Raw genomic sequence first — 22699 nt, 5'->3', positions numbered from 1 at the left:
GTTACAAACCATCTCCTCGGGGTTAGGAAATGAATGATTCGAGTTTGGATCTCACGATCTTTCCGTTTACCACTTTGGTGCTTTTTACGTGAGAGTTTTCTTGGGGTTTAAAAATTATATATTAAAAAAAAAAGCGCACAGATTATTTTTGTTGGAGAACCCAGTCGCCCTGGACCTTCTGTAGCTTGACCTCCAGCCATCTTTGATTTCCGACTTCCTAAAATAACTCCGGTGAGCCAGGGCGGGTGTGCGGGAGCGCTTTGGAGCGGGGCGGTTCGCAGCGCGGCTCGGCGCCCTCCTCCGCGGCGCTCCCGCCGCTCCCGGCCCCGCGGAGGGCAGCGCGAAATAGCGATTTGACCCAAATTACCGCAGAATGGGGCGGGGGGGTGGTGGTGGAGGGGCAGCATCTCGGCGGGGGGAGCGGGCCGGGGCCGGGGTCCGGAGCCTCCAGGGGCGGCCGCGAGCGGAGCCGTCGGGGCGCAGAGCGGGGCTCGGGCGGACGCGTCCCGCGTGGGGAGAGGGGGCGGCTGCTCGGCGGGCAGCGTTGTGATTAGGGTTGTTAAATTGTTGAATCCAAAGCCTTTATTATCTCCCATTCCCCGGACCTTTTCGGGGGCTCTCTATCTTCCCAAGGGTCTGGTTTGGGGTTTCTCCTCGTCCTAGAGTTGATCAATACCAACGCGTTACGGGAGCACCTTATTCCCAAACCGCAGGAGGTTCGGGCTCTTAATTTTTTTTCCTCTCCCCCCTCTTCTTTGAGTCGAAATGTGCAATTGTTGGGTCCAGTTAATGGTGACTTAAGAAACAGCAAGCTGGCCAGAAGGCAATAAATCCCATGTTTAATGCATGACTGTTTTCCTTTGTGCATATGGTTAGGTTGGGGGATGGAGGTGATGTTTCCACATGTAAATCTCTGCCCACTGCTGCAAAGGCACCTCCGGGGCTGCGCCGGGACAAAAGGGTTAATAACTCCTGATGCGGCCCGCTCGGGGCGGGTGGGGGGGAAGTGGGGGATGGCTGCACTCCAGCCCCTATGGGGCAGTGGGCAGCTGCTTTTTGTTGTTGTTTAGGGTGTTTTTTATTTTCCTCTCTCCTTTTTATCGGCAAAGCCATCAGTGTGAATCCCCCTGCTGCAGCAGTTGCCCGGCCCGGGGGTTGCGGGGAGGTTCCCCCCCCACACACCCCCGTGCGGGGCCGGTGTGTAGGTGGAGGCGGCGGCGGGGGCGCCGGTGCTGCGGGCGCCGCCCCGCGGCCGCGCTCCGCCGTGCGGACCCGCGCGGTGGAGGGGAGGGGAAGCAGCCCCCTCCTCCCCAGGGGGGCTGACCGGGGCCGGGGGGGTGGGGGGGGCCCGCTAAAGCGGTGTCCGTCTGTCCGTCCCGCCGCGCGCTCCCTGGGCGCTGTCGGAGATGAACTCCCCGAAGCTCCCCCCTCGGTGGCTCTTAGCGCCCGCGAGGCTCCGAAACGGGCCAGAAACTGCGTGTTATCGAGATGTGCCCTGAAGTGCCCCAATTAAGGAGCCGCCGAGCCAAGTGGAAATGCTGCCGGGGAGAAATTAGCGAGGAGATGCGCAGTAACAAAACGAAGCCTCCTTTGTGCCGTCTTGCAAGCTCCCCMGTGCACAGGGAAGCGCCTTGGGACCCTCCTCTGCGTACCACGCGGCGGGTTACGGGACGCTCCTGCCAACGTGGGCAGCAATTACCAGGTTTAAGTCGCAGCAGGTGGGCACGGGAGTGAAGCCCCGCGGCCTTCGAATTAGCATCGCCACAAAGAGCGGGAAAATGCCCCTTGTGCGGCTCTCTGGCCTTAAAAATGCACCCTCCAACTGCAGTCTGGCTGGCCAAAAATCATAGAGTTTAGCAAGAGTGCTCCAGTCGCTTCCAAATTCGCTCTTCGCTTTCTCCTCAAGCTGAGGGGGATCAAACGATGGCGGGACAGTTTAAGGAAGAAGGGAAAGGTGGTGTGTGTGGTGGGGTTTTTTTTATTTTTTTTTGCGGTTGGCCCAAACGTGGCCCGGCGGGGCCGGTGGTCCCCGGCCGGCGGGGGGAGCCCGCGGGCGCGGAGCCCCCGCGAAGCCCCGAGCGCCTCGACGTCCAGGCGAGGGGGCGGGGGGGTGCCTTGTTTTTCCTTTTACGTAAGTGCAGCTTTAGAGGGTTGTGGTGGCCGGGCCCCGGGCCGCGCTCGGCGGCATGTGACGTTTTGACAGAGCTGCTGCTCTAACCTTTGCCTCCTCCCGCTTGCCGTGGGTGGTAAGTTGATGTCAGGCTCACAATTAGGACTCTCATGCAATTGACCTTGGCAGCGGGGTTTGGGCCGCTTAGCTCGCTCTTAAACACTGGCCTAGTGTTAAGTGCGCGCTCGGGCCGCCGCCTTTGCAGCTGGGGGGCGCGGTGGGGCCGGGGCCGCCGCGGAGCCGGGGGSCGGCTCCGCTCCGCGCTGCCTTGGGGCAGCCCCCGCCACGGGCCGTGAGGTTTTGCCTCTTTCTTCTTCTTTTTTTTTTTTTGCGGTGCCGCGGGGGCTGCGCCGCTCTCAGCGGGGTGGTCCCGCATTGCGAGCACTTCGGGCCGCCGATTTCTTTATTCTAATACATATTATTATTTTAAAAARCGCTTTGAAACGCCTTGAGAGGGTTCATGGGGAGGAGGTGCAGGGGCTTCTCAGCAGCCAGTGCCGTGCCTGCCATGTGAACCAGGTACCTCGTGTCCCCGAGCAGCCCCTTTCCCACTGCATGTGAGGACTTAGCTTCTTCCAGCAGTTACTTCACATCTCCTCACATCTCCTTTTCTTTTCACATTTCTTTTTCTTCCCTGTTCTGCTCCCCTCTCTTTTCCTATCATTTTTCCTACCTAATGTTCCTCTTTCGTAAGTGGATCACCTATAAGTAGGACAGTCGATGGATAATCCAAAAGTTAAAGCCGTGACTGAAAACCCCAGTTTAACTTGCTTTCAGGTGAGGTGTGTCACGCTTCTGGCTTATTCTTGAGTAGGAAAATGTTGCTGATAAACTCAGTGTAGAAAACCTTAGATAAGGCCTTGGGAATCTTTCCTGATAAGGATTTGATCAGATGTACTTAGCTTGCTCAAGCAAGTAATTTTTGTATAGTGATATAGGAAGTATAACTAAAATGGTGTTTTATAGTAGGGGAAGAAGGGAAATATTCTTCAGTTTCAAGTTCTTGAAATGTCCTCTTTTTTTTTTTTTTTCCCTCCTTTCTTTTCCAGATAGGATTAGCAAAAAGAAAAATGTCTTGAGAGGATTGGGGAGCTTGTGGCAGAGATTTTTATATTTAGGAACAGATATTTAACCTTCATAAGTTGATTTTAGCTTATTTGGCATAAGCATATACTTGTTTATGTTAACTGGGGAACAAGGGGAAGTAACCTCACTAAAGGTAATTTTTTTTTTTAAGAAAAAGTTCTAAGCAATTCTTAATTCAAGTGAAATAAAATTTTATCACAGTTAAAATGAGGGCATTAATTGCTGGGACAAGAGGTTCACTAGCAGCACCTTTTCTGAAATCACCTCGCACCAGATGAASACTTACTATCCTCCTTTCCTAATGATTGCCTCCAAAAATTAATTCGAGCYCTGTGGACTTTTTATCAGCCTTCCTTGTCGATGACCGCCTTGTCCTACACAATAGTGGATTTTTTCCATCCATTTGCTGGTGATTCAATCTACCCCCCTGCTGGGTTTACTGCATTCTTCTAACTTATTGGATAACTAGATGCTGAGAGATAACATTCCTGAAATTCGGCGGGGGGGGGAGATAAAAAAAAAAAAAAAAAAAAAAAATCAGTAGGTCTGTCCCTGGGAAGCTTTGGAGCAGTTAACCCAAGTGCACCGGTAGTTGTTGGGAACCCTCGCGCTCCTCCACAAATACCCTTGTGTTTGGACGGAGCTAGCCGCGGAGGGAGGCACATGCACAGGCAGTTCCCTTTGCAGAGAAGCAAGCCCACGTTTTAAGACCGTTAAATACATGTCACTGATAAGCGCTGCCCTCCCCCACGCCGAGCAGTTGTTTTTTTGGTAAATGAGGTGCTCTGATTGCAGTCACTGGGAGCCCTTTCAAGACTTGGGAGAGGATGTAGTTAGAAGTAAAGATGAAGAGCTTCAAAGAAGCTATTTTTTCTCCCCCCCCCCCTTTTTTTTTTTTTTTTTTTTTTTTTTTTTTTTTTTTTTTTTTTTTTTTTTTTTTTTTTTTTTTAGAAATAGTAAATTGTTCCTTTGTTATTCCAACCACAACACAGTATTTGAGCATCCTGCTCTTACAATCTGCACCTCAGTCTGCATCTCAACCCTTCTGAGGCAGTGGGGGAAGCTCTGGCTCCTTTTTCACAAAGGTGGAGGGGAAAGGAAACCCAATTTCATTCTACCTGTCCTGCAGCATGCAGCAGGGCAGCACAGGTGGGAAATTCAATTTATTAAGAGTCCTAAACTGATGCTTTACTGTTGAACAGGGGAGCCGGAAACCAAAGCATGTGACGGTGGCAGTGCTGGCTGTGGCAGGGCTCGCCTGCCCACCCATTCCTGATGTGTCGGCACTTGGTTTGCTGCAGTTTGTCTCTCTAAGGTGGCAACTGATGTCTAGGAGTATAAAATATATATATTTTTCTTGCATTATGGAAACCAGGAGCGGGCACTGTGGTGGCACGTGCAAAAGGGGACTCTGCAGTGTGGCCTTACGTTGGCATAAAAACCCAAGAAGGTTCAATGAGCACAAGGGAGCATCTCGGTCTCAAGATAGTTCAAGTCCAAGGAAGCATCTATGCATAGCTATTGGGGTATTGTCTTGTGGCTGGCATCAGTCTCATCATGCAGGCATTGCTGTTTGCCTTGGAGCAAAGGGGTCTGAGCTGCAGTGTGAAACGAGGGCGCTCGCAGCAGAGCAGCTTTGTGCTTCTGAGCTCGAACCTAAGGTTATTGTACAGTGTGGGAGACTGCAGATGGACCTGGGAGACTGGATGGCTGAAGTACCAAATACTACAGGATTTGGTAGGGAAAAGACTCTTGTCCTAGTCTGTAGTTCTGCAACAATCCTGTTGGATGGGAACAGTTAGCATGAAAGCGCTTAGGAAACCCTCACATCCCTGTGGCATCGTTAGGAGAGCTGCTTCGTTTGCAACATGCAGCACCTTTGGCTGKGTCTGCTCAGACATCCACAGCTTCAAAGGTGGTGATTTTAAAAACAGCTATTCTTCACCCCAGGTGACCCTATTTACTGATGAACTTTGAATCAATGTTCTTACACTTGCAGAGCTGGCAGAGTTGGTTTCTTTCTTATTTTCCCATAGAATTACATCACCTTCAGGTAACATCAGTTTAATAATCTTTTAGGTTGGCAAGTGTATTGAAAATCTATCCTCATTTGTTTCATTTATGAAAGTTATTTAGGTTAAATGAGAAGAAATAAAGCAAATTACCCTCCCAGTGGGGCTGGCTAGATATGAAAGRTGGGACTTTTCGTTTTCTATAGTTGTGTTGAAACATGTTTCTCTTRCTAATCAAAATCTTGAAGAGTAATCTTAACTAACAGAGTTGCATATTGGGGATTTGGATTTATTGCTCTGCCGGCTTTAGYGCAGCAGGTCTCTGGTACTTGTGTGGGTTTTTTTGGTTTGTTTGTTTTTTAACTATTTTTTAAGGAGTAGAGAGACTTACGTGCATTTTCCATCACCCGACATAAAATATGAGAAGCTGGATTTTCTGACTGTATGTAATTCCCGCGTTACCCCTGCAAATGTCAAGGTGCACAATATCCTCCCCCACAGAGCTGCGAACGTGCCCGCGTGGCAGCCTGGACAGGGCGCCCCCCGCCCTGCCCCGTACAGGATATACACGAGTATCAGATGTGTGGTGGTTACACCTTTCAGGCGAAAGCCACAGAAGCTGTTGTGTTTGCACTGTCTTTGGCTCTGTTTTTGAAGAACATATTGGTTAGCAACGTGAAATCGGAGCTAAAGTCCAAGGTGCATTAGTGGGGACGCAAGACATGAACGTGAAGGGTCTCACACTGCGTGTTTGCGGGTTGTTGGGGTCTGCTGCGTGCAACCAACGGTGAGTTAGGGGATGCTTCCTCAATATGGGCTGCTGTGTCATCCGCTGTCATCCCCCCCATCCCTGTGATTGTACAGCCTCAGGTTTTACCTCTCAAGTGCTCCTGCCCAGCACACTTGTCTGGCTGAGCAATGGGATCTGGTGGGTTTCTCTCTGGGCTGGGCAGAAATGTCTTGTTTGGGTTTAGTTTCTTTTAGCCTCTGTTCCAGTGTTGGCATTTCTCTCCATTTTACTTTGCTGTTGGCATGCRATGCTGTGTATGATCCATGGGCACCGGCGAACCAGGGGTTCCTCCCTTTTAAAGGGCAGCCTAATCGCAAGCACAGCTAAATGCGGTACCGACTCGAGGATGGTTTGCGGTTAGTTACTGCCTGAGAACGCAGCAAGGAGGACATACTAGTTGGCTCTTGTGATCATCAGACGCCCAGATTCAAACCTTCATGGAGATTTTGTAAATTAGTCACTTCAGCATTGTGACCTTTTAAAGATTATATTTTTACACAGGTTTGCTTTTGAGTATTTTCAAAGCTAGCATTGGACTGTTGCTTTCTTTAGCAGTAATTACCTCTCCAAGGGAGGAGGGGATGCTGCTTCATGTATGGGCATTGAATCAAAACTAATCTAAAGTTCTCAAGTTAGAAGTCTTGTATGAATTGCTGAGACACTAGTAACTAGATAACAGATTATTAAATGAACTAAAAATACAAGTTAAGTTTGTGATGTTTTACTTTACATATTAGGTGCCTTCTCTGTTTTGGCTTGGGTGGTGTTCCTTTTAAGCCATTTGCAGACTTAATGACAGAGTAACTGCACTGACCCAGTTTTACCTGTGTAAAGGGGCTTGCAGTGGCTTTTTCTTTCTCTCAGGCCCTGTGTGATTCCTCTTGCACTGTATTTTTGTGGAAAAGAAGGTGGAGATGCAGRCTTTGCTGGAGCTGCAGCTGAACTGGTAGAAAACCAAAGGCTAGGACTCTAGGTCTATGTTTAAACTTGATTCCAATTTCTTGTACCTAGAGATTGATATTCTGATTAAGTCACTGATCTTAAAAATGAGAATAAATAATGAAAACTTAGTAATTCATGTGACTTCCTTTTGTCTTTAAGGGAGTCCACAAGGCGTCCCAGGTGATGGAGATGGARAAATGAGTTCCAAAAGGTGCCGAACAGAAGAAACCAAAATCTGTGAGAAATGCTGTGCAGAATTCTTTGATCTCTCTGAATTTCTTGAACATAAGAAAAATTGCACTAAAAATCCACCTGTCCTAATCATGAACGACAGTGAGGGAACCGTACCCCCTGAAAGCTTCTCTGAAGCCTCGGGGAGCTTCTCGAGCGATCGACTGGATAGCAGGGCCCGCAAGGATGCTCAGGCAAAGGGCTGCACTGGCTCTATGGAAAAGAGAGAAGGAAAAATTGATGCAGAATCAGTGGGAGGAGTGTATCTTAAAATAGAGCCCCCTGTTACACCTGCTGCTCCYGGGCTGAGCTATCTACCAAAATCCAAAGTACCCAACACTAACGTGACTCTGCAGACGATACGTGGCACTAAAGTGGCTGTGAACCAACGTACCTCCGACGCCATCTCCTCGTCAGCAGCCAGTTTTAATGCTATCCCCATGATCCTGGAGCAGCTTGTGTGCCTGCAGCAGCAGCAGCTCCAGCAGATCCAGCTGACGGAGCAGATCCGCATTCAGATCGCCATGATGGCCCCCCACGCCCTGCACCCCTCCATCGCGGCCGCCGCTGACCCGCTCAAAGCGCTGGGTGCTCACATGTCCCAGCAGCTCTCCGCTGCCGTGGCCTTGATCGGACAGAAAGCCGGGAGCCAGAGCCTATCCTTGGAATCCTTGAAGCAAGGAAAACTACCTCATTCGAACGCTGGCGTTGCGGCGGCCGGCTCGCTGGCTGCCGGCCTCTCCTCCTCCTTCCCCTTGAAGCCGGAGGCAAGCAGAARCCTCCCGGGTTCCATTTCTCGGTTCCCGAATCCTTTGCTACCTCAGGCCTCCAACTCGGTCATCTTCCAAAACCCGCTTTCGGCTGTTTCCTCCGTAATGGATTCCTCAAAGAAGGGGAAAGGAAAACCCCCCAACATTAGTGTGTCTGAAAGCAAACCGAATACTGCCGAAGAGCCTTTCTTCAAACACAAGTGTAAGTTCTGCGGCAAGGTCTTTGGCAATGACAGCGCCCTGCAGATTCACCTCCGCTCCCACACTGGGGAAAGACCCTACAAGTGTAACATTTGTGGTAACCGCTTCACGACCAAAGGAAACCTTAAAGTGCATTTTCAGCGTCACAAAGACAAATAYCCCCACATAAAGATGAATCCTTATCCAGTTCCTGAGCACCTGGACAATGTTCCCACCAGCAGTGGAATCCCCTATGGGATGTCTGTACCGCTGGATGAGTCTAACCTAATTGTGGATAGCAAACCTCTCCTCACAACCCTGCCTACCTCTGCGGCTGCCAGCGCGCCTCAGAATGTCTCCAGTCTAGCAGGCATCAAGGAGTCCATCACTGGTACGTTCTCAAGTGACCTGCCATCAAGGCCTTCTCCAGAAAGCGAAGGTGGCTCCTCTTCGTCAGGGGCAGTCGGTCATGAATCCAGCACAGAGCAGAGCTTGAGTTCGCCTCAAGCGACCTGTGGTGTGAGCATCTTCCATGTAAGCGGGTCCAACGAGCAAGGCTCAGAGACGTCGAAACTTCAGCAGCTGGTTGAAAACATTGATAAATCCACTGCTGACCCCAATGAGTGCCTGATCTGTCACAGGGTGCTGAGCTGCCAGAGCTCGCTCAAGATGCATTATCGCACTCACACTGGGGAGAGGCCGTTCAAGTGTAAGATCTGTGGCCGTGCCTTCTCCACCAAAGGGAACCTTAAAACTCATTATGGTGTCCATCGGGCTAATACCCCTTTGAAGATGCAGCATTCATGTCCTATTTGCCAGAAGAAGTTTACAAACGCCGTTGTGCTGCAGCAGCATATCCGCATGCATATGGGAGGGCAAATACCAAACACACCCATGCCAGAAAACGCCTGCGACAGCACTGATGTGGATCCTACTGTGGCTGAGAAGAACGGAGACATCAATCGTCCAGATGAGAATGTGGAGAGTATAGAGATGGAAGAGGATCTGGACTCTCAGGATGGCCCAAGGAATTCTTCAAAGCCCCCTACTCCGTATGATGCACAGTCTGATTCCCCAGCCACAGCAGCTGGATTCTCTGGGATCAATGTGCTGGAGAATCAAATGAAAATTGTRAACTCCACCTTGAACTTGCAGCGGCAAAGCAGCTTGAAGTCTAGCGACAACGGCTCTGCAGAAAGCGACGGCATGACAAATGATTCTTCCTCGGTGGTGGGAGATCCAGATTACCAGAATGGCAGGAGTCCTGCTGCTTCCGAGTCCGCATCGCTCCAAGCTCTGTCCCCAGCCACCAGCCAGGCTGAGAGTGTGAGGTCCAAGTCTCCAAGCTTCAACAATCAAGAAGATGCAGGTGTGGGAAATAAAGCGGAGGGCCCTGAGACCATGTCTACAGAAATGGAAGGTGTCGGTGCTTTGGATTTAACGTACGGCAATATTGGTCGAAAGGTCATTAAAGAGGAGCCTGGGTTACACTTTGCCAATGGAGAATACGGTGAGTTACTTGAAATGCTGTCAGTAGCGTAGTGGGTAGTGTTGGTAGCAGGGAAACCCTTTCCAAAATGAATCAGCAGGAGTCCAGAACCGTCTTAGTTTGCCCCTCCTCTTCCTTCCCCATGGGAGAAGGGATTGYGCTATAGGAAACTGGTGGGCTGTTTTTTTGCCTTTTTTTTACTGTAAAATGAGGCTCAAAATTAAATGAAATGTAAAGATTAAGTGATGTCTTTCTTTGCAAGAGAGCRTAGAGATCATTAAAATAAGCAGAGGCCATGTGCTGCTTTCTCATATTCACTAAGTAGCTCCTTACAGCTCCCTAAAGCAAGCGACTCTAGGTTTGTATTTCATGGAAAACTGTTTAACTTGAGAACGTGAAATTGAAGCTCAGGAATGTTTTGTAGGAGTTTTGAGCTTTTTAGATCAATGTCAGCCACAGTGCGAAACCTGATCAAAAATGAGAGTAGTTTTAATGCCTAATTTCATAAATAAAATCAGGGATGGGCTGATAGCTTTTTTAAAACTACTGGCAAGCTCTGGCAGTCCTGCTACATGGGACTAAGGAGGGCTTTGCGAGCATGTTGTTGAGGCTTGTGCTGCTWCAAAGGCAAGGCTGGCTCTTGACTCAGATTAAATCTTGGAATAAGGTGGGATAAACACCATCCTCACTGTCTCTCCAGGTCGCAGTAGTATTCCAGCTGCTTTCGTTAGAGCCCCACCAGCCCTCATAAAGATGGAAATGCCCAGCGAGCGTCCCATTAGCACTAGCCATTTCATCGGCCCGCCAGCGCTCTCGCCCGGGGTCGCCCCGCTCCTCGTGCCGCGACCCAAGTTCTGCCGCCCGGCCAAGCAGCACATCTGCACCACGTGTGGCAAGAACTTCTCCTCGGCGAGCGCCCTGCAGATTCACGAGCGGACCCACACGGGTGAAAAGCCCTTTGCCTGCACCATCTGTGGGAGGGCCTTTACAACGAAAGGAAACCTGAAGGTAAACTGCTGCCCGTTTTAGGGGTTTAAGCTGTGATTTCCTTTGTCAAGCAAAGCCATGCTAGAGAGGGATACTTATCTGTCTGATCTTTGGAGACAACTTGGACTAACAGTTCCTGAGTTGGGTATCTTTGACTCCTGTCTCCTTCCTGAGTTGCTTCTTCCTGAGTTTCTTCATGCAACTGGCTGGATAAATGGTTTACTGAGACCACAGCTGCCTTCCCTGTAGAAGTCTTACTGTAATTGCATTTTTTTTCCTCATTTGTGGATGCTAGAGGATGGTTTAGCCCTTATCAAGCTCATTGCTTCACTTTCATTTGCATTTGGTGTTGTCATTTGGTATACATTCAAATATTAAGTGCTACAAAATAATGTTGAACAGAATATGTGCACTACACTACATTGTTTCAAACAGTGTGTGGGGAAAATGAGGGATAAAACTCAAACAAGGTAGTTCTGAGATGGCACAAAGTTCTTGAGCATTTGGGCCTAAACATTTGCTAGAGAAATCCTGCAAGTCTAGATGTATTGTCAATTTAATCCACTTGCTCTCTAAGACTCAAAGGTTCCTCACAATGACTTCTCACTTCCCACGAGGAGCTCTTCATGCTCTCTGGTCTCTGTATAAGTGCTGATGGAGAGGAAAAAATACTTACCTCTCCTGTGGGCAGTCGTTTGCTAGAAGTGCTATCAGTGTGTTTGTGGTGTGGAAGACCTTAGCTTAGGTGTAACATCTCTTCCAAATCCCTGTTGTTTTACACTTGCCACTTACTGGCATTTGTTAGTGCAATCTGTTCTCAAGAAGTAATRTGGTTTAGGTCGAGGAGGAAATGCAGTTGATTTCACTTACCCTTAATTGAAAAAACCCATCTGACAAGCACTTTGGCAATGACATCTAAAGAGCTATGCTTAGGTACAGCTGCAGAATGACTGTCTCCTACAAATTCAAGGAAGGGAACAAAGTGAGGCAAGAACTAGCTAGCTCAATTAAATATTTACCTGGATGCAAATTGGGCACACATGCCTTCTCTTGAGCAACTTGGCTTTAAGCAAGGTGCAGCGTGGGTGTACCATAAAAATTGAAGTATTAATGATTCTCTTTCCTCCCTCCCTGAAAGGTCCATGTAGGAACTCACATGTGGAATAACTCTGCCAGGCGAGGAAGAAGGCTCTCAATTGATAACCCCATGGCTCTGCTGGGCAGTGATCCCAAGAAGGTATCTGAAATGTTTCCAAAGGATATAATGCCTCCTTCAGTGAGCATTGACCCCACAGTATGGAATCAGTACGCAGCGGTACTCAGCAATGGCATAGCAATGAAGACTAATGAGATCTCGGTGATACAGAGTGGTGGTTTACCTGCCCTGCCAGTCACCATTGCGGGTGGTTCGGCAATAAATACTGCTACGGTCTCCAAGATAGATGGGACCCAGTCTGGGACTGGTTCTGATATGGAGAAGGCCAGTGGTGCTGCTGCAGACAATGTGCCAAAACACCAGTTTCCTCACTTCATGGAGGAGAACAAAATTGCTGTTAGTTAAAAACTCTAGTGAAGTTGACATACAGAAAGAACAAATATATATATACACAAACATATATTTTTAAGAGATTCCACTTCAGCCTCCTATTTTCCTATTGACGTGCAAATGATTTTATGGTTGTCTTTGTAAGAGTTGCCCAGAGTACAATCATGATATTGCTTTGCAAATAGTAAATAATAAAGAATAGGAGTTCCTTCTATTTGGAAAGATGCGGGTCTTGCAAAGTAGTTATTACGTGTGACTTTAATGTTGTACAGCCTTACTGAAGTTTCTACAACTTGAAATTCCAAAGTTTAGAATATTTACCTCTTGGAGTGAAATACTTGGGGGTTTGAACAGAGTGGATGCAACCTACTGTTAATGGAAAAGCTTGTATTTACTGATGGTGAATGAAAACTATTAATGCGGGTAAATATCCTAGAATGTCTGCCACCCATTTTAGAAGTAGTATTTCTGTTTGGTTTTTGGCTCTGTGTGGTTTCTGAATGTACTTTTTACTATAATGACTATAAAAACTACAAAAAAAATCTTTTTTTATATATATATAAGTTCCTTTTTGCCTCAGAAGTTCTATGAAGAGAAAGTTGCTGTTTTTCTTTAATCACTGCTCCTAAGGAACGGATTCTCTGTATTGTTGACTGCTGCTTATTTAATACTACTATTAGGACAGTCCTTGAAGTATAGTGCCAAAACTCCTACTTCCAAAGATGTGCAGTTTTTCYTAGATGTTTTATTTCAATACCAAGAGCCCCAAACAAGCATGGGTGGGTATGTATATACTTTTTTTTTTTTCTCCTTGTATTTTGAAAGGGAAGACTTGCCTTGGGAAGTCAGGTCTAAAAGCTCTGCAAGGAATCTCAGGTGACTGTTGCAAGTAGGCATGGGAACTGGTTTCCTTAGCAAGAGACTTTTTTTTTTAATTATTTTTTGTTTTTGTTTGGGTAATATAGAAGATCATTCTGTGTAAACCTGTATTTAAATATGAAGTATTCATGCTTAGGTTAAATGCTTTGTGGGTTTTTGGATGGCATTCCTACTGTGGTCATTAAGTTTCTTGGTGGTCTGTGAATTGCATTCTACCAAAATGGTAATTAATGATCCATATGTATTGTATGAAGGTTGCTGGGATGGTCATCTGGATTCTAAGTTATCTACCTCATTTTTTTTCCTTTTGTAGATGTAGTGTCTATTTTTCTATTAATGACCACTGTAATGAACTGAGATTCAAGCAGATGCTTCCATGCACTATGTGAAACCAAAACCTGATGTATTAGTGGAAGCACCTGAAGACTTACTGGACTTACCTTTCACTATTCCTCTTAACGTCTGCTGGAACTGTATGTGTAATGGAGTCTGAACTAGATGGGAAACTGAGCGTTTGGTGGGAGAGGACTGAATGATGGAAAGACGTCTGATTTTTGGTTGCAGGAAATTTTCAAGTCCAGTCTCAGTTGTGGAAGGCCCCGCATAAAACTGCGTTATTACCAAAAGTTTGTGTAATGTTGTTGCACCTGATTCTTGCTTATGATCTCTGTATGCCGAGTTGTGCCTTTCCTGCTGGACTTGTAAGTAAGAACATACCAGTACCTGTTTACACTGTAAAATGGATATTGTTACATAGAACATGCAAAGGCATCCCAATTGTCCAGTTTCTGCGTTGTGAATGTATGACTTTTAAGAACTCTGTAGTTTTGAGTATCTACTGATGCGTTTCTGTTGAAATTTTGAGAATAAATTTTGGGATGGCTTTTTCCACACTTAATGCCTAACTTTTTTGGCGAAGCATTTATTTCCTGAAGGGTAAGTTGGGTATGCAGCATTTGCTCTCTGTGCGAGGACTTTATTTTTTTTTTTTTTTTTAAAGTCTGTGGTACTGAGTTATTTTTTCTGTCTGTTTACTCAAACAATAGATTCTAGGTAATAGTGGAGGAGTCTCCACTAAATCTATTTCTAGGGAATAGTTGGGGTTTGCTGCAGGGCCTAATAGTTGTCAGGAATGTTGATCCTCATGCTAAAGCAGCAGTGAGCACAGTAACTAGATCCTGTGCTCACCCTAGGCGGGAATGAGAGGGAACACCAGGTCATCTCATTGCTTGTGCCCAGCATTGTACAGAAAGCCAGAGATTCCCTTTTCCTTAAAAGAGCAATAGGAAAACTGAGCTCTGAACATCAGCCCTGATGTGGCAAAGAGCAGAGTTCAAGTTCTGACACTTACCTGCAACCTGAACTAGCTGCAACTTGAACTAATGCTTGCATTTTGCTGGTGGAAGTGATGCTGGTGGAAGAAAACAGTGCAGAGCCAGTGTCTGCTGCTGATGCCCTCCAGCAGCATGGAGAGGCAATGCCTGATCATGGGGCCCCGGCACAAGAGCAGAGGGAAGAGGCTCTACCCGCGTTCCAGCAGTCCGACTGCTGGAGGCAAGAGAGGAGGGATAAGCAGAGGAGAGAGGTTGTACAAAGAAGGTGGGAAAAGAAAAGGAAGGGGCAGCAGGAGGGTAACAAAACCTTTGATGGATGCACAAAAAGGTAGGAAACATTGGTAGAAACCAATCTGCACAGAACACCCAGTTTAAAAGTAGCACTGTAGTTCCAGAAAGTAGAGTTGTTTTGTGGTTAAAAAATACAAGAGCTGACTCTTCCTTTCTGCCCAGGGAAACCAGGTGATTGTGATCTGAACAGCTAAGGCTGAAGCAATGATAAGAAGTAGTAAAAAGAAACCTSCCATCTGTATGTTCTTGCTAGCATGATGGCTGCATGAGCAGGAGTAAATAAGCAGAAAGTTGGCAGTTCACAAACCTGCCTTGCTGCACCTATGAAAGTGTGTCTTCCTTTATATGTCTTCTCATTTAAGATTTTGGGACTTCTTTTTTGTAGATTTTGATTGGTGTAGTGAAGCTCTCACCAAAGGCACAAAGCTGGGAGTTCCATCGTGTTGTGTGGTTTTTTTAACAGTTAATAAGATATACGTACTTGGACCTCTGCTCTTTTGAGGTAGTCAACAGGTAGGAAATTAAGGGGAGGGGGAGGAGTAGTTAATTAAAGATACAGCTACTCAGAATACTTTGTCAAAGCCTCCTGCTTGGCACAGGGGCYAGCTCTTCTGGCCTCCTAGAGAACAGCCGCCTGTTCCCTTGCTGCCCCGAAGAACTGCAGCCGCATCGTGGGCTATCGTGCAGAGAGGGAGTGTCCCCGTCCTCCTGCCCCCAGGGAGAGAAGTGGCCCTGGGGTGCCCCTGGGGTGTTTCTGCTGCAAGGGGCCAAGAGAGCAACTGCATTCCCGAAGCTGGGAGGGCTGTGCCGTTATCCCCTCTCAGTGCAGCTGTGTGCTGCACACCGCAGTGCTGGAACTGGCTGCCCTGACAGCTGAGTTAGGTAGAAAACATCTTGAATTTTAACAGCTGGAAAAGACAACTGATGCTCTTTCCTATGCTGATGGAAATTAGGAGTGAGCTTACTGAAGCTAATAGAGTTACACTGGTGTGAGAGGAGACATGAGCGCTGCACGTGCGCTGTCATGGCTCATCAGCCTTTATTTTAGCCTAATGTGCTGTCCTGGTCTTGGTGTTGCTGCCTGTGAAGGCAGCGTATTCAYAAGCATAAGCTAGGGGAAAGCTTGCTTTGCTTAAAATGGTAAATTTGAGCTCCAACGTGGCACCAGCTGTTGGGATTTTCCCCGTTCTGCCATGTCTGTAATAGACCTGGAAGCAGGAGGGCCTCGGGTTTTGGTTTTCCAAGGCCTCGCCAGGCTCCTGGCCCCGCGTGGGTGGGCGCTGCGCCGTGCTGGCCGCTGCTGCCGATGTCCCACGTTCGTGCTGACCCGGGAGCACTCGCGCTGACCCAGGAACGCGCGCGCTGCAGGGCAGGAAGCGCGGCTYGGAGCGGGGAGAGGAGCCCGCGGCATGCCCTGTGCCTGGGGCTACTGTGTGTGGAGGGGAGAGTTTTCTGCAGCGTTTTGATTTCTGTTAATACCCCTGGTACTTGAGAAGGTGTCTGACAAATGTTGATTTGTTGGGAAACAGGCGTTTTAGTGCCTATCGTGCRGATTTACGTGCTGGATGTTGCAGCYGGTCTAAYGCAGCAYGGTTGTCCTTTCAGAGYTCATCATTATGAGCCTCTGGCTGTTGTGTTTTGCACCGCAGACATTAACGTCTCTGATTAAATTACTTCATTCTGAAAAAGTCTAATTTGAAATAAGACCAGGGAGATTTTGTTGTGTGCCTTGATTTCTAATTCTGGGCTCAGGCACAGAGGGTTTATTTGAAAGCATTTCTCTAAACTGTGTTGAAGAAAAAGTTGCTTACYGCTTAGCAATGTTTTATACAATAAAAGTATCCTTTTTGAACCCACTATGTGAGCAGCAGTGTTCTATTTCATATATTAGCTACTTATTTATTACACAAAAATCATTAAAATCAGCAAATCTTCCTGTTACCACATGCAGTTTGTGTCTCTGGAGGCTGTTGCAGACCTGCCTCGTGCAAAGAGCCACATGGGCTTGCAAAGTCTGGGTCTGCCTCAGAGTTGATAGGTTTGGGTTCTTTTGTTTTGGTCAAACAGTGGTTGTTTCAGTGAAGCCTGTTTGGTTACCTAGGTCCATAAAGTGAGGAACACATTCAAGTGACTGATTCGAGGTATCTAAAGCTTTTCTATTCCCCCCATCAATTTTTCCATCTTTCTAGCTGATACAGTAACAACTTTATACAGATGTTTCTGTAAATTTTGCAAATATAAAATGAGTAAGAAATATCAATTTATCCTCAGTTTAAGGCTGCTCCTTCCTTTTATAGCACCCATAGGGTATGTAACAGAAAAATACATCAATATGGWGAAAGCTTATAATTATTAGAAAAATGATTTCAAGAGCTAGCAAAATGAAAATACTTGAGGAAAAAAGGGAAAAAGTACCCCTTTATTAATTTTATATTCAACAGGTATTCTATAGGAACAACCATCGGAAAATGTTATTGTTTTGGATATATAATTAAGGGTTGTTTTGTTGATTTGCAGCATGCAACTGTGCAAGGAAGAAAAGGATTCCGTACCAAACCCACACTTCCTCAGATCAAYGTGAAAAGAATCTGCTCTGAAACTTCATTATGGGAATGCCAAATGTCCTCTCAGTAACAGCCTATGGCAGCAGGAGCTTTATTGTAGTTTCCCTTAGCAAGTGTTGATGGATTTATGGAGGGCTTCATTAAATATAGGCTTAAAGGATATCCGCTATCGCCCACTTGTCAAAAGGAAAAATAATATCAAAGCCATCCGTTCAGATCAGAGATGCAGGTGTTAACAGTGCATTATAATCTGGTAGTGTTTAACTCGCCAATTAATCGCAGTAGTCTTGTCTGAGTTCAGACATTTAAAAGATAAATTTAAAAGATGAATGCATCTCGTGCAGACTTAGGGCACGTGTACAATGATACCGTGCTGCTAATGATTCTTGCTTTGGCATCCTGGTCCACATCCGTGTTTCCCTTACAAAAACACCCCTTCCTCGTGGCTCTGTGTGTGTGGCGCTCAGCCTCAGGAATAGGCTGCTCTTGCTTGCGTTTTTATTTWATTTTTTTAAGAGGATGAATGTATTGGTCTGAGCGTGCCTCGGTGCTGCCTCGAGAAAAAGCGATGCTTCCTGTCTCCAAAACTGCTGTTTTCCTTCTCAGTGTTAGAGGCAACAGCGTGCACAAATAGCCCTGCGCCAGAGGCTCCTGGCTGCCCAGGGATGCACAAATTCCCAGCCTCTAGGAACCAGCTGGGATGCCTGCACGGGGACAGTTCATGCAGGCAGCAGCCCTGCAAAGCCCACTCTGAAACCAAGCAGAGAACACCAGATGCACCAGGCCAAAGGCTCACATGGAGAAGGTGCATCCTCCTGTACATAAAACACGCACTTCTGAGAGCAGGCACAAATAATGCTGTCTCAATTTGCTTGTGCCTGGATCGCCTGTGCAATTACACGTGTTATGTGCAGCCAGGATGCACCTCTGGTCTGAGCCATCTCTTTGGAAGCAGAACTGCCTATAATTTGCAAGTCATGTTATGAGAGAAAAATGCCAAAGATAGAGTAAAAGTGAATGTAGCTCAGTACCTCTCACTCCAAAACTGAACTAATCTTCCAGAATTAAAAGATCAAAACCATCTAGTTATTTTCGTCTTCTGCAATGTTCATCAGGCAAAAGCAAGGAAGGAGTCCCATGTATAAAAGACTCAAACATTCATTTTCTAGCACAACTAAAACAGAATAAAATATACAGCATGTTTTCCTAGATAGGTAGTAAGTAGAATTTGCAAGTGTGCTGTCAAATTAGCGTTTTTTGGTTTCAATAAGAAACCTGCCAWGGATTAGTTCCTTGGAGGAGATGAGACGTCCACCTATAATACTGTTTATTATTTCAGCGCTCTTTAAAAATACTGACTTTTTAATGTGAGTTCCGTTGATTTCTCAATATTTACTCTGCAGGATTTGGACTTTGTTCTTATTATGTCGTATGAAATAGCTGGACGTAAAAATTTGATTTAAGATGCTTGCAGTCAGTCAATTGCCAGACGAACCTCTGCTTGTCTCTGCGCCCTTGCGTGGCAGACACAGGCGACTGATGAGTATTCAGGGCATCAGAGAGAGTCCTGCTGGCAAAACCAGCGCACTTGTGCTGCCTGCTATGGAAAAAGGCATTAAGTCATTCTAGTCGGTTGCCTCATGGCTTCCTACCGCCTTTTTCATTAAACAGAGGAGCTCAGCCTTGGGACCTTGGGGAAAAAAAAAAAAGAAAGAAAAAAAAATGTTAAATAGGATGTATACTTGTACAGCAATAAGGACACTAACAGCATTTGATAAAGACCCTGGAGGATAGTTATGGAAGCTGTAGAACAAGAGGCTCAGAATTGGTGCTAAGACAAAACATTCAAGAAAACAAGAACAAAAACATAAAACTTACTTGCTTGATTAATTTAATCATTTCGGCAAAAGAAACCCTGGAACAAGCAGGGGCTAGAGGAGAAAAACACAGATAATGATTTAAAATTATGAAAGCTAATTAAGTCTTTTTAATTAGCAGCTGTACAGCATGAATTCTGCAATGTGCAGCGCTTGCTGGTGAGCTCAAGTTCTGCGCTTACTGAAATCGAACATGAGAAAAATAAGCCAGGGGCAGCAGAGAAACCAAGGTAGGTTTTATTGCACTTGATTAAACAAAGCCAACTTCTTCGTCCGAGGCTGGAAACTTTCCTTTGGGGACTCCCCCTCAACAGACAAAATGAAAAAGGCTTYGCTCCCCTCTCCAAAACCAAAGATTTGGAAGCCTGCGGAGCACAAGCTGCTGCAGATTGAGAGCTCACCATCACATCCCTGTGYGAAGCTACCCCTGCGCAAGCTAAATGTTAAGGAGGACATTTAGCCTGCTGGGCTACAGCCCAGCCCAGTCTTAATTTTAGCAGTGATTTTTCTAACTGAAAGTCAGAAGCACCACAATTCAAACCAGAACCGYGAAGAAGGTGGTGAATATTTGTTGGACCTTTGGGGTGCCACGGGGTGGAATCGCTTCTCCTATCACCACGGCTCGATCACTGCTGCTCTTTGCTGCGCGTGTGACTGCTTTTTTACCCAGCTCTGGGTGAGCCGGACGCATGTCCCTTCCCTCCTCCGTGGGGGCAGGATCTGGCAGCCCAGATCTCTTGGAGGGGAAAGTGGGGAAACTCAGAAAGGAATCTGAGTCGGGGAGAGTGAGGAAACTGCGGAAAGGGCAAACTGTGAGGTTTAAAAGTTAACACTTTTAAACCTTGTACCTGGTGCCACTTGCAATTCAAAGAAAATAACACCGACATTTCAGAGGTTTTATTTCAGTTACAGGCTGAGCCTCCAGTCTTGAGGTTATGATTCTCATTTAAGCCAGTTATAGAGCATTAGACCAGTGGTTTTGTGGCAATGATCTTATCTTGCGTAACAGTTTTGGTCAAGTATAATATCCTGTTCAGGTTTTCAACTGCTGCACTATCACATGAAGTGAATTCTATCATCTATGACCTTCCTCTCAGTAAAAATAAACTGAGAAAAAYTGGACCAAACATATTTCAAGAGTTGAAATGTTTATACAAGGAGAAGGAATTTCCATTTCAGTTGTCCTTGTAAGTTGATAAGAAAAGTAGGCTTGATAAGAGCAAGAAATTAAAATGTAAGTATGTTGAAATAGAGTCTGAAAGTCAGTTCTACAAAYATTTTTTGTAATAAAAATTGCAATAGGTGTAGAATGACATTAAAAATATCTACACAAGCATTCTTTGTATTTGTGGCTGAAACTGGTATAATTTTTCTATTAAAGTTACATTGTTGAAATGTCCTTATTACAAAACATCGGGATGTCTCCACTTCAACTGAAAAGGAGAAAATTTAAATGACAGTTGCAGTTTTTGTGCTGTTGTAATCCAYGGGATAACCTGAGCTGTTACTTGGTGAGTTCTCATAGGACTTGCTACTTTTTATTGGTCTTTCCTCTCTCATGTGTAGTCTTTGCTTTTATTWTWTTTTTTTTTTTYCTAATAGCCTTAATTTTTCTCTGGGAAAATATTATCACTTAAATTACTCATTAATAACAAATTATTTTCTGAAGAGAAAATTCCATTAGAAAACTTGTGGGTTTACATGAGTCTCTTGCAAATTTAACATTGAAATCAGATGGTCTAATCACACTGAATAAAAGAAACCTGAAGCTGCGGGTTAGAAGCTTTTGGGGCAGATGCTGCATCCTTTTAGGAATGAATGTTTTTGGTGGTCTTGCACTTGAAAAAGGTTCAAATTGTGTGGGGAACGGGGCTACAGTGTGAGATGCTGAGACRGATGTGTCAATTGGACAACTTTATCTGATCTTTATCTGCACTGGACACATCCTCCGTCAGTGTAAGTGCCCTGGTATAAATCTCAGTGGTTTTGAACAGGAAGATGCTGCACTGATAAGAAGGTGTCTACTGACCTTGTGCATCCACGAGCAGTGGGCACCATAAACAAGGTTTCAGTTAGAGAAAGCATCTAACAAACTGCCAATAGTGGAAATACCTAAGGTCCATGGGMTGGTTCCTGGGAAATGAGTCCCATGGGAGAAGTTTCTGGCCTAAGCCCTGATGCCCCTGAGGCTGCTGCCTCTGTCCAGCTGCTGGAAGACTGCACTCAGCATGGAACCTGTAACAGGATCTCACTAACATAAACAAATAAATGAGACCTCCCAACAATTTTTGTTCGTTTGATTTGTTTTTATTAATATAAATCTAGTCACTTTGCAGGTCTGATGTAGAGCACAGCAAGTTATCCCTTGTGGGGCAAGAAGAGGAATATTTAAGGGGTGGTGGCTGGATGCTCATCAGCCAGACATGAAACCATAACGTGGAACCAGCCTAACGAGTTACACCATCTGAAGGCAAACTGCTGCTCTCCACCATTATTTGCTTTAATTTCTCAACCACTTCTTGGTTTTCCTCGCTGCCTTTAATCAGTCTCTTGTCTGTTCTGGTGGTTGGCTGGATATCATTAACCCTCTGAGACTTTCCTATTTGTGGTTTTTCGAGATGTAACATAACATCCTACATTTTTAAAAGACCGCGTTAAATGATTTGACCAACATYTCTCATGATAACGTTGCTAGAAAAGTCTACATCACTTAAATGGGATCATTACAGAAGCAGTGCAGGAAGCGGCCCTGTAAAACTGACCTGGGCGAGAGRTGAACGGCTGAACGCCTCGGAGATGTGACTTGCACCTCAAGCACCCTCGATGCGTGGGCAGCCAGCAGCCCCCGTGGGCCTCTGCACCCAGGGTGGCTCTAGAAACCCGCAGGCTGTCGCGTGGCGGGTGTGGGGACGATGGAGCAGAGCTGAACCCCGCGAGGACGTGGAGTGGGGCACGGAGGGGGGCAGGCGGGAACACGCTGAGGATGGATGGATGGATGGATGGACGGACGGGGCGGGGGGGACCGGGATAAAAGCCGAGCAGGTGGCGGCCGGCCCGGGCTGCAATAGCGGGAGTGCGGCCGAACCGAACCGAACGGGGTGGGGCAGGGCGGGGCGGCACCTGCGCGCTGGCAGCGCCGAGCCCGGCCCACTGGAGCCGAGCCGAGCCGGGCCGGGCCGAGCCGCGGCGCTGCCGGGAAGCGCATCCCGCTCCGCTCCGCCCCGGCGCGGCCGCCGCGGCCATGACCGACAACATCCCGCTGCAGCCCGTGCGCCACAAGAAGCGGATGGACAGCAAGCGCCGCAGCGGGTGAGCGGCTCGGTTCGGCTCGGCCGGGCCCGGCGGAGCGCGGAGGGTCGGGCCGGGCGCGGGGCAGGTGCGCGGGCTTGGGCGCTGGAAATGCGGCGGAGCCGCCCGGCCGCGGGGCGAGCCTGGCGGCAGGAGGAGGAGGAGGAGGCGGCAGGCGCTGACAGGTCGCTCCTGACGCCATTGCCGCGGCGCGCCCGGCGGCAGCCCCGGCGCGGGGCCGGCTCGGCCCGGTGCCACCGAAC

General features: G+C 47.0%; 2 protein-coding genes across 3 annotated transcripts in view; both read left to right on the top strand.

Annotated features, from left to right (window-relative positions):
* Positions 1 to 13960, top strand: part of SALL4 (spalt like transcription factor 4) — a 14622-nt gene extending 662 nt beyond the window's left edge. Inside the window, exons 1-4 of one of the 2 annotated variants that reach the window (XM_026042125.1) lie at positions 183 to 231; positions 7160 to 9691; positions 10371 to 10678; positions 11796 to 13959. In XM_026042125.1, coding sequence (XP_025897910.1) covers positions 7198 to 9691; positions 10371 to 10678; positions 11796 to 12218 — 3225 coding nt within the window. In that variant the 5' untranslated portion in view covers positions 183 to 231; positions 7160 to 7197 and the 3' untranslated portion in view covers positions 12219 to 13959. Of the gene's footprint in view, positions 1 to 182; positions 232 to 7159; positions 9692 to 10370; positions 10679 to 11795 lie in introns of those variants that run through there. The other variant, XM_026042124.1, reaches the window with a different exon arrangement.
* An 8429-nt stretch (positions 13961 to 22389) lies between these two features.
* The window catches only part of ATP9A (ATPase phospholipid transporting 9A (putative)), a 52930-nt gene continuing 52620 nt past the window's right edge, over positions 22390 to 22699 (top strand). Inside the window, exon 1 of the mRNA XM_026041921.1 lies at positions 22390 to 22457. Within this exon, the coding sequence (XP_025897706.1) occupies positions 22390 to 22457 (68 nt within the window). The remainder of the gene's footprint in view (positions 22458 to 22699) is intronic.

Source organism: Nothoprocta perdicaria, unplaced genomic scaffold (assembly GCF_003342845.1).
Source record: "Nothoprocta perdicaria isolate Ctin4 unplaced genomic scaffold, notPer1 scaffold_3, whole genome shotgun sequence".
Lineage (NCBI taxonomy): Eukaryota > Metazoa > Chordata > Aves > Tinamiformes > Tinamidae > Nothoprocta > Nothoprocta perdicaria.
This window is presented reverse-complemented; position numbering and strand designations above follow the sequence as displayed.